At 38.9% G+C, this 13844-nt stretch overlaps 1 protein-coding gene across 1 annotated transcript in view; it reads right to left on the reverse strand.

Annotated features, from left to right (window-relative positions):
* The window catches only part of ankfn1b (ankyrin repeat and fibronectin type III domain containing 1b), a 137741-nt gene extending 124957 nt beyond the window's left edge, over nucleotides 1-12784 (reverse strand). Inside the window, exons 1-2 of the mRNA XM_079659061.1 lie at nucleotides 12523-12784; nucleotides 7290-7415 (exon numbers count right to left, since the gene is read on the reverse strand). Coding sequence (XP_079515187.1) covers nucleotides 7290-7306 — 17 coding nt within the window. The 5' untranslated portion in view covers nucleotides 7307-7415; nucleotides 12523-12784. The remainder of the gene's footprint in view (nucleotides 1-7289; nucleotides 7416-12522) is intronic.
* Between the last annotated feature and the right edge of the window lie 1060 nt (nucleotides 12785-13844).

Genomic DNA, 13844 nt, shown 5'->3' on the forward strand with positions numbered 1-13844 from the left:
ATTGTCATGTTAATGTAGTGGAGTGCATTTTTAAAGCGCTTTTCTTGTCTTGGCGTCTACTCAAAGCACTTTGAAACACAAGCCAGCATTTACCCGTTCACTCACACATTCATAAACTAATTGCAGAAGCTACCATGCAAAGTGCCACAGGAGACACACACACACAAACACACACACACAAACTGTTTATGATTAATAACTGACATTATTTCCTTTCCAAACTCAAACATATCATTATATACAACTCAAGGTTAAATTCCTAGACAGCCTTATGCTGTAGGTTGTGATGAAACCAGTTTATTGCAAACCACATCACTTTGTTTGTGATTGTAAACTGTGATCGTTATTCTCGCGTCCAGGAGAGAAGCTATAAAAAAGGAGACTAAATGGAGTCTCTGAAAAGGTTCAATTGGGTACTTTAATTAAAAAAGGCGCGGGTATGTTACAAGCAGGATATGGTTCAGTCAGAAAAACAGCTGTGATCCGGTCCTCGTGAGCGAAGAAGAGAGAGCGAACCCCTCCTCTCCAGCTGTTATATATCCTCTGCTGGCTCCTCCCTGTGAGCCGGCTCGCCTCGTCTCTAATGTCCGTTGTTGCATTTAAACAGAGGATTGGTACATTTCACATTCAATATATGCTTAACACGCCTCTTCTCCTCATATTCTCTTTCATCACTTTTCATTTAACACATTCTAAACGCTCTAATTCATACTTTAAAAATACTGGAAATACTTCACGGCATTTTGGTTTCCGGTGGAGTTCCGGATGTTGTCACATGCTACCCACGTCTGTAAACAATAACGTATTCAAATAAACTGTACCTTCATTTAATATTCAACATGGTAGTATCTCGACATCTATAGTTGTAGTGTTAAATATGTAGGTTTCGGTGTGCATCACTCCCTGTCATTTCGCTACTAAATTCACCTCTTTAGGAAATAGTATATTAGCCACATGCTAAATGCTAACCGGAGATGAAGGATTTTCAGAATAAAAGCTTAACTGGTTGTGCACGAGAATTTCTGTTTTTTTCAGTATAAAACAGCATTTAAACTGACGGTATGTTTAAGCTACATTATACCATCAAAACATTGATTTTAATTTCTAACACTAGACAGCGTCTTCTAACAATTATTATGGGAACAAAGAAGGAAGTCAGGTGTAGTATTATAAATACCGAACTAAACATGTGGAATAGTCATGTGTTTATAACTTGTGCCGTAACAGAATGTGAAATAGAAATATCATGGCGTATCAGACGTCATTGGCTGATGTATGACGCTTGACACTTACTCAGCCACTTAAACTGCAGTTGCCGTTGTTTTCCTGTAACGTAAACATCTCAGAAGAACACTTGTCCTCATTACAGTGACACACACACAGCCTGTTCTGATGGAAGCCGACCACTGTTTCTGTTTTTGCTCTTGTCTGATATCCAGCAGGCCACACTCCATGATTCATTATGCGGCAGTTCAGTTGGATTTGAACTGCGCTGTGTGACGCTCGTCATTGTCATCGTTGTATGGAGAGTGATTAAGCTGCTGCGGCTCCTGCATTATTTGCGTGTTTGTGTGTGGAGGCAGAATGTTTCAACGTGAGAAGAGTGCTCCTCCTGTGGTGGTGGCGACACCTCAACAAGAGTATCTTTTAGATGAGCGTACCAAAGCTCCCATTGATCTGACGCTAGCAACACACACATGCAGATATAGAGAGCTAACAGGAATCATAACAACATTAAAAAAAAGAACACATGATCTGTAGGCACATGTGACTGTAAGAAATGTTTTTACAGTGTGCTGGGACCATGTCTATCTGCACACACAGACATGAGATCTCAAGCGTATAGCATTTAGGTCATTGATGCGTAGTGATGGGCGTAATATAAAAGGAACTGAATTGTGACAGATCAAAGAAACAGGCCGAGTAGGAAAAAAACTGATCTGACGTCAGTATCATGAGGCCACAACCCTTGAACTATGGCTTTGCAATGAAGCTTCAAGTGCTCCCTCAGAGAGGTACTTCATGGATGAAGTGTGTATTTCACACTGAGCCTTTGTGTTTCACAGGACTACAGAAGGGGTGTTTACTGTTAAAGGAGGCATAGAGCGGTGCAGTGATGACGTACTCGTGTAGGTCGATGTGAAAGTTAGCATCTCAAGGGCTCCTTAAAAAGAAACAAATGGGATTTGGGAATACTGCAGAAAACTAAAAAAATACTGATCATAGTTGAAGCATAAATACAAAATGAAATAGTTAAGTTATAGCTCTAAACTAACTACATCACAGTTGCATAACCACACCTAAGTTAAAGGGCAAACTCTGATGCAAATAGCATTATTTAGTCACTTTGTAGCGACTTTTTTTTTTGGAACCCTTAATTATTCACGACTGGGGTAAAGAATGTTATGTTATAGAAGAAAATGTGAAAATCTTGTAAGAGAATAGAAGAAAGACAGATCTTATTTCAGGCGTCCAACCAAAATGTAAATCAAAAACCTGTTGAGTTTGAGACGAGCAAACTCAAAGGTAACTCACTTCTTGGTTTAGAACTCACTCCTTAACCAACATGTTGAGAGCTAGAGCACCCATGAATCGTCTCCACAAATATGTCCGCCGTGTAAAGAACTCGGAGTATTAATCACGCAGCCCTGCATTCACTCTGACAGCTCAGTCCCAGGTGACCAATTAAAGCCCTTCTGGTTACCCGCTCTCTGCGCCAGATAGTATTTACTCAGCTCGTCCGTGTAAAGATTAGGAATACATATCTTTACACCTAAAGACAAACACTTCCATCTGTTCACAAAAGCAAGCAAGTGCCTGATAATGTATATGACGCTTACTGACCCTGTAAGTCACATAGGGGTTCTGAGGAGTCTGATTTCTAGATGACAGCTTTCTAACATCAGCCTTGTGCCTCCTGTTTTCCTGAAGTGCTTTGTACAATGCCTTTACAGACGGTGGCCATTTCCTTTTCAAATAGCTTGGACCTCAATTTCCCCGTACCGATCCCTTCAAAGGCTGTGTGTGAATAAGCTGGCCCTCATCAGATTTCTGCCAGCTTAACCTCAAGTGCAAGTAATTCAATCCGTTGAAACGGGGACTCGTGCATTTGCTCTGGCCAGCTGTACAGTCAGATGATTCTGATGTGAGCAGAGACAAAAGGAGACATTAATGAGATATTAAAGCTGCCGCTGCGTGACGGCCATCTTCTTTTATTTGTTGGCTGTATCTTAAGCTTCGATGAGGCTCATGAGAAAGACATCATGTCAGTTTTTAAGACTCGTCAGGCCGAAAGCTTTACTGCTGCTACTGTATCCAGTGAAAACTGACCCTAACAATGATCACACAGCTCCATCAGTCACAAGAAACTCAGCACGGCCTAAATCAAGGAAAGCATGATGAGGATGATGATGATGATTTTAGTGTGGCCAAGGGAACATGAATCACAAGTTTGCACACGTTTCAGTTCCAACTTCGACAAATTAAAAGATAAAACCAAAGAAAACGTTCAACTTCTCTTCTAGTTTATTCACATTCCTGGCAAGAGTTATCAATTTGATCAGGTAATGGAAAAAAATGATTTAAATTTAATTTGATTTTGTAGTCAATTTTGTGAGGACATTTTAAACAATAGGGACTCAGATTTTTCTCTCGATGAAGGACTCCAGTAAGGAGTGTAATAAAACATATGCACTCTTGATTAAATGTCATTCATTGTCCCATTTGTGGACAGAGAGATGCATTATTGAAACAACGTGCAAAAAGACAGCGGTATGGTTTCCCAAAGGAGAAATAGTTTGTGTCCTTTCCTTTTAGTATGACATTTTGGCCAGTGTGACATTTGTAACACAAGAGAAATAAGAAGTGAATTATGAGGTTTCAAGAGCCCCCCTTTTACAAAGCTTTCACGACACACCTGCGTTAAACTGTCAAGACATGACAGTGTGACTGTGTAATGGCATAAGAGTGCAATCTAATATTGAGTCACACAAAGACATCTGAATGGTTTCATAGATGCAATTTTGACTATAAACACAGATATAAAAGTTTGAAATTGCATCGTGACAGAGGAAATGTGAGCAGATGACCCTTGAGTTAATGTATTAACTGGCAATTTAAATCAAGACAAAGGCAGTTTACAGTAGCATTGTAAAATAATGCAGATACGAGAGTCACCATAGACTACACATGAAGATAATAACATCATTCACTCTGTGCACTCAGCTTTTCACAGTATAACTAATGGTTGTGTCACCCTCTAGTGGCTGAACTCCTGACACTCAATTCACCACGCACATCCGAACCGTCCTCATCATTACGCCCGGCCTTATCTTATCTTGGCTGAGTCCACAGAACGCTAATTTGAATGCATTGATTGTCAAACAATGACTGGTTCTGCCTTAAGCTTCCTATCTGAAGCAGACAAACCCTATTACAATTGTGTTGATGAGTATAACAAATAGTGTGTGTTTATGTGTCGGTGTGTGTACTTGGACACAGAAAGAGAGAGTGAGGACAAACCATGACACACGATGTCCCAAATTGACATGAGATACACACTCCACTGTGGACGTCATCACATTGGGACTGTGACACAGTTTGTCCAACAACACGGAGGGTGTGTGCATGCATGGACTGTGTGTACAACTATTTGTAGTTGCACTCGCCTGCAGGTGCGTTTATAGCTACTTTCCCTGTTGCCATGACTCACCATGAGTCACAGGCTCGAATGGGAGAGTGGAGTTGCGCAAGTCAGGATCTTAAGCAGCAGGTCGCAACCTCACCATTAGAGAGGGGGAGTCACGTTGGCATAGGCGCCGGGGGCCGTTGGATAATGACGAAGGTGATTCAACAATCACTGGTGCGTCACAGCGCATAACACATGGCGGGGGGGGCTGTGCTGATATACCGTAAATGAAAAGTTACAGTTGACAGGTCGGGGTGGAGCGAGAAGGAGGAAGGAAAAGACTTGGGTATGAATTATACATCCACTTCCGCCGGTGAGAGACAGGTATAATGAAAGACAAGAAGTGGGTGATTCACAGTAGAATATTGAGCCATAGATAAACACACACAGAAAGTGTACTGTATGCACACACACACACACGCACACGCACACGCACACACACACACACAGAGACACAATGCCAGACCTGTTTCTGCTATCTGCAGAATGTGCAGAGAAGAAGAGGAGAGGACGTGCAACAGAGCCAATAAGATACAACTCCCCACAGCTCTTATCACACTCTGCAACAGCACCACGCAGACAGAGGGAAGGGATGTATACATGTTTAAGGGAGGCAGGGAAAGGAGAAAAGTGGTTTGGAGAATAACAGCAAAACAATGAAAGTTGAGTTTGAGGCCGACACAAAGCTAGATTTAGATTAGATAACCTGTATTGATCTCAAATTTGGAAATTGTTAGATAGATGAATGAGGATCAATTCAGCCAATAATGGGAAATGTATATTATTACATATTATTCGGATATTTACTATTAATACAAAGACAAAATACTTTAATTGATACAACAAGTGCCGTGTCTATCCAGTCTGATAGAGGAAGACAACACTGGAGAGAAATACAGAGGAATTATTTTGATGCACTTTACTTTTTCTTATATTAACAACAATGGTGTCAGCTGGAGTTTGTTAAGTCAGAGCTATGGAATATTACGTTTTCCATCTTTGACCACTACACCTTTGCCCTTCTTATCCTTCTGTGTGCATCAACAGGTTTTGAACAAAACAAAAATAAAACAAAATAAAAAGCACTTATATACTAACTAAGCACTTACATACTAACAAAGGACTTACATACTAACAAAGGACTGGCTTATCTAAAGCCAGTTGAGTAGCACTTGAAATGTTTTAGCTCTATGAAACCTGATGTACTTATATGATTCTGTTTTCTTCAAGTTTGTATCTTCTTGGTCGAGTGCACTTGCACTCAGTGCATTGTAAGTCGCTTTGGATAAAAGCGTAAGCTAAATGAAATGTAATGAACTACTCTTTAAAATGCAAAACTGTAAAATAATCATTTTATTTATCAGTATACTATAAGAGACATTTTTATCGGTATCTGCTGAACAAATCCATATTGTGTATCCCTGACAGATAGATATAGAAAGACAATCAGACTATATTAAGTGTAGCAGTGTTGATTGTTATTGTTCCGTCACAAAGGAGGTCTGGAGGTATGTAGGGTTAGATACATCAGCTGCCCATCCCCCACAGCACACAGACAGATTGGTTACTGCTCCTCTGTGGCATCACATCCAGGCTTTTTGTATTATTCTGCTGACTAGCTAGCTTCTTAGAAAGAGGGAGACATTGAGTAAAACATATTTGTGTTCAGCAGTGTGTGTGTGTGTGTGTGTGTGTGTGTGTGTGTGTGTGTGTGTGTGTGTGTGTGTGTGTGTGTGTGTGTGTGTGTGTGTGTGTGTGTGTGTGTGTGTGTGTGTGTGTGTGTGTGTGTGTGTGTGTGTGTGTGTGTGTGTGTGTGTGTGTGTGTGTGCGCGTGTATTTATGTGCCTCTGAAGGATTTGTTTGTGTAAATTCATGATGGTACATTTTCATTTCTTGCCACACTGTGACTTTAAGATTGAATGTGTTAATCTTAAATTCCAGAAACTCCATTCATCTAATCACATATTCGGTTTTTGCTGAATGAAAAAAAAAGGAAATACCAGGCTTTCAAAATGCCCAGACATGTTGGGCTGTAAACCTTCAAGCACCTCATCAACCTGTCTTATCAAAACAGTGAGAGACAAGTAGGTGAAATACACAGCATCTGCTGTGTCTCTGCCAGAAGAGGTGTCCATAAAGAACAGTGCGGCTGGGCTAGTTTTGAATTGAAGTCCATGTGTTGTTATTCAAACAGACAGTCGGATCTCCATGCTTCTCTTTAAATGTCCTCACCTCATGCAAACCCTGAATAACAAACCTTCTAACAAGTACTTCTAAATCAGAGTCTTTAAAGTTCTGCCTTCAAAATTGATTTTAGAAAACAAACAAATCAATGAAATGACTGGCTGGAGGCGCGCATTGTTTCTGCAAGACATATTTTACAATATCCAGGAGACACAACGGGCTAATAAATCTGCAATATATATGGCTGAAAATGCTTCTGCAGTCCCAATGCTATGCTCACAACAGGAGCGTGGGCAACAACAGTTCCAGGAAGCCCCAAAATAGAGACAGGAAGTTCATTCAGTAAACACAATAAAACATGTTAACGCTCTGTGTAAAAGCGCCTGTCAAAAAACACAAATAAAAGAATGGCTCTTACTCCATGAGTTGCTCCATTCCAGCACCCCGGGGCTCCGCTGGATCCCCAGGTTTGGGTCGGTGGTCCTCCTCTTACAGTGTGACCCCTGGCTCTCATACACACATGTGTTAGCCTGGCAGCATACACCTACAAATATGTGGGAGAGAGAGAAGTGATGAATGATCAGATGGGGCGTGCTATCTCTCCCTCATTCATCATAATCATTACTCATTTTAAAAGCGGAGGTTTCATTGATGTTTCGGGATATGTACAGGAAGTCCAATCACTCAAACCAAAGGCTTGTCTTTTGTCCATCCTCTATGTCCGTCCCCCTCCCTCTGTCTCTTTAAGGGCCTCTGCAGGCCCCTCAGAAGGTGTTGAGTTTCAAAGTTGTTTTCATACTGTGTGATTTATGATGACGAAACAGAGCTATCCTTGGTTTCTCTTTCCTGTATACATGTATTCACAATTACTATGCAGGACCTATGTACTTAGACATCGAAAGAAAAGGTAAGAAACGTGAAAGCAAATGCAGATTCAGTGTATAACATAAGTATTGGATTTACTTAATCCACTTTTGTCAATGATTTCCAATAAACTGAGTTGTGTTAGACCTCATTTAATACAACTATTAACATGGCAATAACTGACCCATGTAAACCCAACTTTAATACATGAGCTAATTTGACATTTTATGGTGCATTTGGATTTTGTTAATAGGTCAGTGTTCAGCAAAGAAGATTACCCAATTTAAACTCTATTTAGTAAGTTCAACAAACTATACTTTTATAAACGATACAAATAAAGTTTCTTCTGACCACTGCATTTTATTTTATGTACCTGGTTTTCATTGTTATAATTTGAGTCATTTTAATTGGACTTTATAAACCGGAAAGCTTTTTTTATACAAAGCAGTTTCATAAATAAGAATCCGGTGATTTATCAGAATATTTGCAGAATTATAACGGTCTCCATTTTTGTCAATTCGTCCCAAATGAAGAACCTATTTGACTCTCATTGTATTATGTCTGATTAATGTACCCTATGGCATAGATATGTTATATTATCTTCTTCTTCTGGCGTCTAACGTTGATTCAATCGAATATGCAGGATAGTCACTTTCTGTTCAATACGCCAAGACTTTTTTAATCGTCGCCCATAAACCTCTTTTCCTCCCATAACACTGGCCTATTTCCCACCCGAGGAAACGCCATGATTCTAATTAATATTATGTATGTTAATGCGAGTTAATTATGCAGAGCAGAGCACCTGGATAAACTGTGTATGAGTGGTGACACTTCTCTCGCCCCGAGCCTGCGTGTTAATTAAGCAGAACATCTGGCGAGGAGGGGAACACACCGCCGAGTTGATCCGACGGGACCCTCCCTTCATCCAGAGTGTTTTGGAAAGTGAACTTCACTTACATTTGGGATGCGCGTATCTGTTTGGGCCAAGAACTGCTCAAAAATGATAAGCAGCCAATCCCAGCTTTCCCTGAATTGTTAATCCTGGCACAGAAAATACAGCGCAGGCTTTTTAATGTGTGAGGTGCATCGTGAGGAATGCAAACTGAGTCACCTTTCTTCGACATGCTTCTACATTGTTTATCTACGTGGTCCGGGCTGTACAATAACACTGACTTATGCCCTAATTATTACGTTTATTGATGGATCAAAATGTATTGATCTGACAGTTTTTTTAACAAAGTACTTTGCTACATAATCTTCTGAAATGCACGATTACCTATCATTGTCTACATCATTTCATTGTACATTAAATGTCTTTATTTCTTTGAGTTTTTTGAATATTTAAACAAAGATAAGCATTTTCAAGACATGCCATAATGTTTTTCCAAGACTTGATTTTTTTCAAACTTTTTAGATTGTTGTATTAATAATCTATTCATCTTTAAAAAGGAAATCTTTGCCTTAGCTACTTTGACTGAAGTTAGACGTAAAAAAAAAAAAGGAAAAGTAGTGTTTTATTTTTACCACTGGGAAAATTATTATTGTTTTTTAGAAACCAGAATGATGTTGCAAACATAGAATCAACAAACTATTCTAAACTCAGACTGATATGTTTTGGAATTAGTCTTTTAGCCTAAATCTGACCGTATGCCAAACATTTTGAGCACCCTTCTAAATGACCTTGGGATGGTCTTGATCCTTTTCTGGGAAAGTGGCCGATACAGGTTTTGGAAACCGTGTCCCACAATGGCAAAGTTTGAAACAGACTGAAAACGGGACAAAGAGACTTGTAGCAGCTGCTCACAGCTAAAAAGGCCAACAATACATCAAACAGCGGGGATAAAAGAGAGAATAGTTAGTCACTAGTGTCCCAGCTTTTCATATGCTGCGGTTCTATCCAGGTCTCTATTCACTTCTTAACAGTGGCTACATGTTGATCGTCACAAGCTTAAAGGTCATCATTTTAAAACAGAATTATAAAAAGGGTATCCAACACATTCTTCATGTTCCTCCTTTCATATATCAGGACTGTAACTACCTTCTCTCCCTCACCAAAGTCACACACACATTCACGCTCAGCTTCCAACTAGTCATGCATATTAATCTGCGCTGTAACTTAGAGCAGTGGCCAGCCGCTGCCTGCCTGTCCCATCAAACATGCATAAGAAACAGATGTATCTTTGATGTAGGCTTGTTCGCTTTGCCCCATGTGCATGACTGTTTGAATGGATGTGTGAGTGTGTTTGATGTGTGTGTGATGTGTGTCTCTGTAAGTGTGCTCCCAGGCCCTGCGGGTAGAAGCCAGAGTGTGAGGAGATGCGGCTGCATGCCCCAGCACAGGAGCAGACATAAATCCAACGGCAGGACAAGTAATCGATGCAGTGATATGTTGCCATACATTAACTTTAAATGCATTATTCATATGACTGGAAGCAATGCCATGACTCTATATATTAGCTATAAAACATACTGTATGTATGTTTTGTAGTCTCTATATTAATTTAGTATTTTGAGTTTTGTTCAAAAGATTATATCCACAGATTCGTTAGACTGTAAGTGGAATTTCTAAAAATGTATTTGAATATTGATTCTAAACTTATATTGTATAGAAATATACATAGTAGGGCTAGGCAACATGTTATGGTCTACAATCGTAGATCACCATATAAGTCATTTCATATCTCAATAATAATAATATATATCACGATAAAGCAAGTTTTCTTTCTTATTTTATGAAAATAACTTCATGAATAACACATGTTAAAGGCTCATTTTGTATACCCCTGTGTGAATTAAATACATGGAAATGAGTACTGTAGTACAACAATATTTGAAAGGAAGAGTGTATTAAATATCGATGGGTTTTGGACTGTTATTCGTACAAAACGAGCAATTTGAAGAGATCAGGAACAGTTGATTAATCAAGCCTTCTTTAACGGACTAAAAGTGATTTACTAATTATTTGACAGCTTGGAGGCACTGACTTTTAAGTTCCAAGGTTGATCAAATATATAAGTTGTACAAAAAGATTAGAGACAATAAGATGTATAGAAACAAATATAGGAAGCGTATTGAGTTTGGTGTGGATTTGTTTGTATTTGTTCTTTTGGCCACCCGGTGTTTTATGCATGGGTATTTTGCTTGCTCTGCGATTAATGAGGTGTACGGCACTGGTCCATGAGACTCATCTTTTAGCACCTTGACTCGTGAAAACTTCCCTTGCATTACGTTGTAAAAAAGATATCATGAGTCACCAGAGGTGAGAGCTTATGCTGCTCGTCATATGCCACACTCGTGCCAAAGGCTGCCTCATTTGCTCCGTCCCCGTGTGTGTTTCGGTAACATCTGTAATGATATAAATAAAGCCCCCTCTCAAGAGTCCATGACCATGACCCCCCCTTCCTATCATCTCTCCACACATGCACTATGGCTTGTGAAAAACACGACACATTTCTGTCCCTCATGCAATCCTTCCCCCCCCAAAGGCATATGTTTCCTTTGTCCCCTAAGACAATTGTATTACTCACTCTCACTGTGGAAGCCTGTCATTTCCACATGTGTGTTGGCCGTAAAACAGCAAAGAGCCGACTAAAAGCATCCTTTTCCTGACTAGCAGGGTCACAATTTGTCTCATATAAACACAGGACACACCTTAGCCCAACAGTTTGCACATATCCTTCTGACCCCCTTACCTCCCAAAGTGCTCTTCTTTCCACTGACACAGCATTCCAATGCATAAAACTAGTAAAGCTGTCTGACCTTTTTTGATATTTCCATAAAGAGAAGCAAAAGAGATTAACATAACTCTCAGTATGGTTTTGTTTCAGACATTTTCTGTTACAAGTAAAGTCCTGCATTCAAAATGACGTAAAAGTACAAAAGTATTAGCATCAAAATACACTTAAAAAACCAAAATAACTAGTTATGTAAAGTGGCCCATTTTAGAATAAAATATATTCGATGTACTGATTAAAAGTATTTATGCATTAAAGTGTTTTCAAAGCTTGTAAAGGCACAGCAAATTTTATTTATTTGTATTGTGCAGGGAAGTTTGTGAAATGTACTCCATGTGTCTTATTTATATAATTCAAATCATTAATCGACATTTGAAAAGTGACTAAAGGTATTATTATTATTATTATTATTATTATTATTATTAGATATAAATGGTTATTATAAATGTAGTGGGGTAAAAGTACACGAATTACCTCTAAATTGTAGTGTGGTAGAAGTACAAAGCCCCTCAAAAATGTTACTTAGGTCCAGTAAATGTACTTAGTTACTTTACCCCACTGTCCTTCTGACCCCCTTACCTCCCAAAGTGCTCTTCTTTCCACTGACACGGGATACCAAGGCATACAACTAGAAAAGCTGTCTGTCTTTTTTTAATATATTTTCACAAAGAGTATTAAAGGTCAGTAACGTGACTCTCACTGTGGTCTTATTTCAAAGATTCAGTTAACTTTAAGGGAGTTTATGTAGCTTGAGAAAGTCTTCAAAGAAGCTGAACACTGAGGCTGGTGTCTTTTGTGTTTCTCAACGTGCCTCGCGCTGGGTTTCCCTAGCATTGTCATGACAACAGTGTGTACCCACCGACACTAGCCGTTGAAAACAATACACCCACGAAGTTTTTTGGCTAGCTAGCAAACTTCTGAAAAGTTAGCCACAAGCGTACAACAACAGAAAAGTCGCGACTGAAATGATATAAGTTCGCTCTAGCGACGAACAAGTGCACAAGTGCCTAGTGGAGACAAAAGCAGTGTGTAAAGATGCATTCATTCACATACCTTCCAGACGAATAAATCCTCCTTTCCTTCGCGGACCGTGTTAGCTAACCGCGCCAACTTCACTTTTGTTGCGTTGCTAAAAAGTGTGTCACACCGGTATTAACATTTCCTTCTCCTGTAGACTCTGTGGACACTTGTAGCTTTACTGCTCGACATGTGAGGTACACCGTCCAGCACTAACTTCCTCCGCCCAGAGATTCATTCTCTGCTGCTCTGTCTGCTTCTATCAAAGGATGCTTGCTCCGCCTCAGCCCTGCAGATAAATCACTGAGATCCGGAAGATTTATAGGTTGTGTATCTCATGGGATGGCAGGATGTATTTTTCCCAAAAGCATGTTCGAGGATATTACTGAGATTTATAGGCTAACTTTTTTTTAATTTGTCAACCTTTAACCCTCATTACACCAACAAATATAATATAACTAGCCTACCTACTGGATAAAACTGTAAGAAACAATCATAACAAAAATGTTAAATTAATAGTTCAAAATCTAATCAAAGTTATATATAACTTTTCATACACAAAGGTAACTCGAAGTGCTTCACAAACTAAGCTTTGGGATTAAACACTTAATACTAACGAAGGACTGAATAAAAAAGGAATAAAATAATAATTAAAACAAATAAAAATAATAAAAATAAATAAAATAAGAATTAAATACAATTCAGTTAAAAATCTCTTTAAAAAAAAGTAATGACATAACTGATAATAGTACTGTCATTTGAAAAGATGGATTATCAGTTTAGGGTTAATTTGCATATCGTGTAAAACAGACAGACTAAGCATGAGTAAATCCCCACTTGTGTAAATTAGGTTCTATGCCGGCAAACATGAACTCATTACATATCATTAATTAAAATGTCATAGTTTTGGTCTGGGATTTCTCAAGACTTTAATTTGGGTATTATTTTTCGAAGCAATCATTAAAACAGATAAAGAAATCTATAATATGATGAACAACTTGATTTTGAATTGTTGTGATATAAAGCACGTTAGATGTGACAAAAGGTATAGCTCTACGGTTTGCTGTTCCCAAATGGGATTAAGGTTAAAGTAACTGTAACTCGCATGGAATCGAGTCACTAACACAAACCCTAGGTTCATTTTATTTTTTTAGAAATGGTTTGTACATTTGAACACATTCATGTGAATTCTGGCAAATTATCTTAATAGGAGATGAATAGCTATTTAGACTCCAATCTGCTATCTCATTATTGAAGTAGGCCTATATGACCCTGTTGATATTGGCCTAATCCTTTGAATTTCCCCAGTTCAAACAACCCGGGTGACACCGGCATTAACTAAAATAATCCAGAGTAGA

This window comes from Notothenia rossii (assembly GCF_949606895.1).
Source record: "Notothenia rossii genome assembly, chromosome: 11".
NCBI lineage: Eukaryota > Metazoa > Chordata > Actinopteri > Perciformes > Nototheniidae > Notothenia > Notothenia rossii.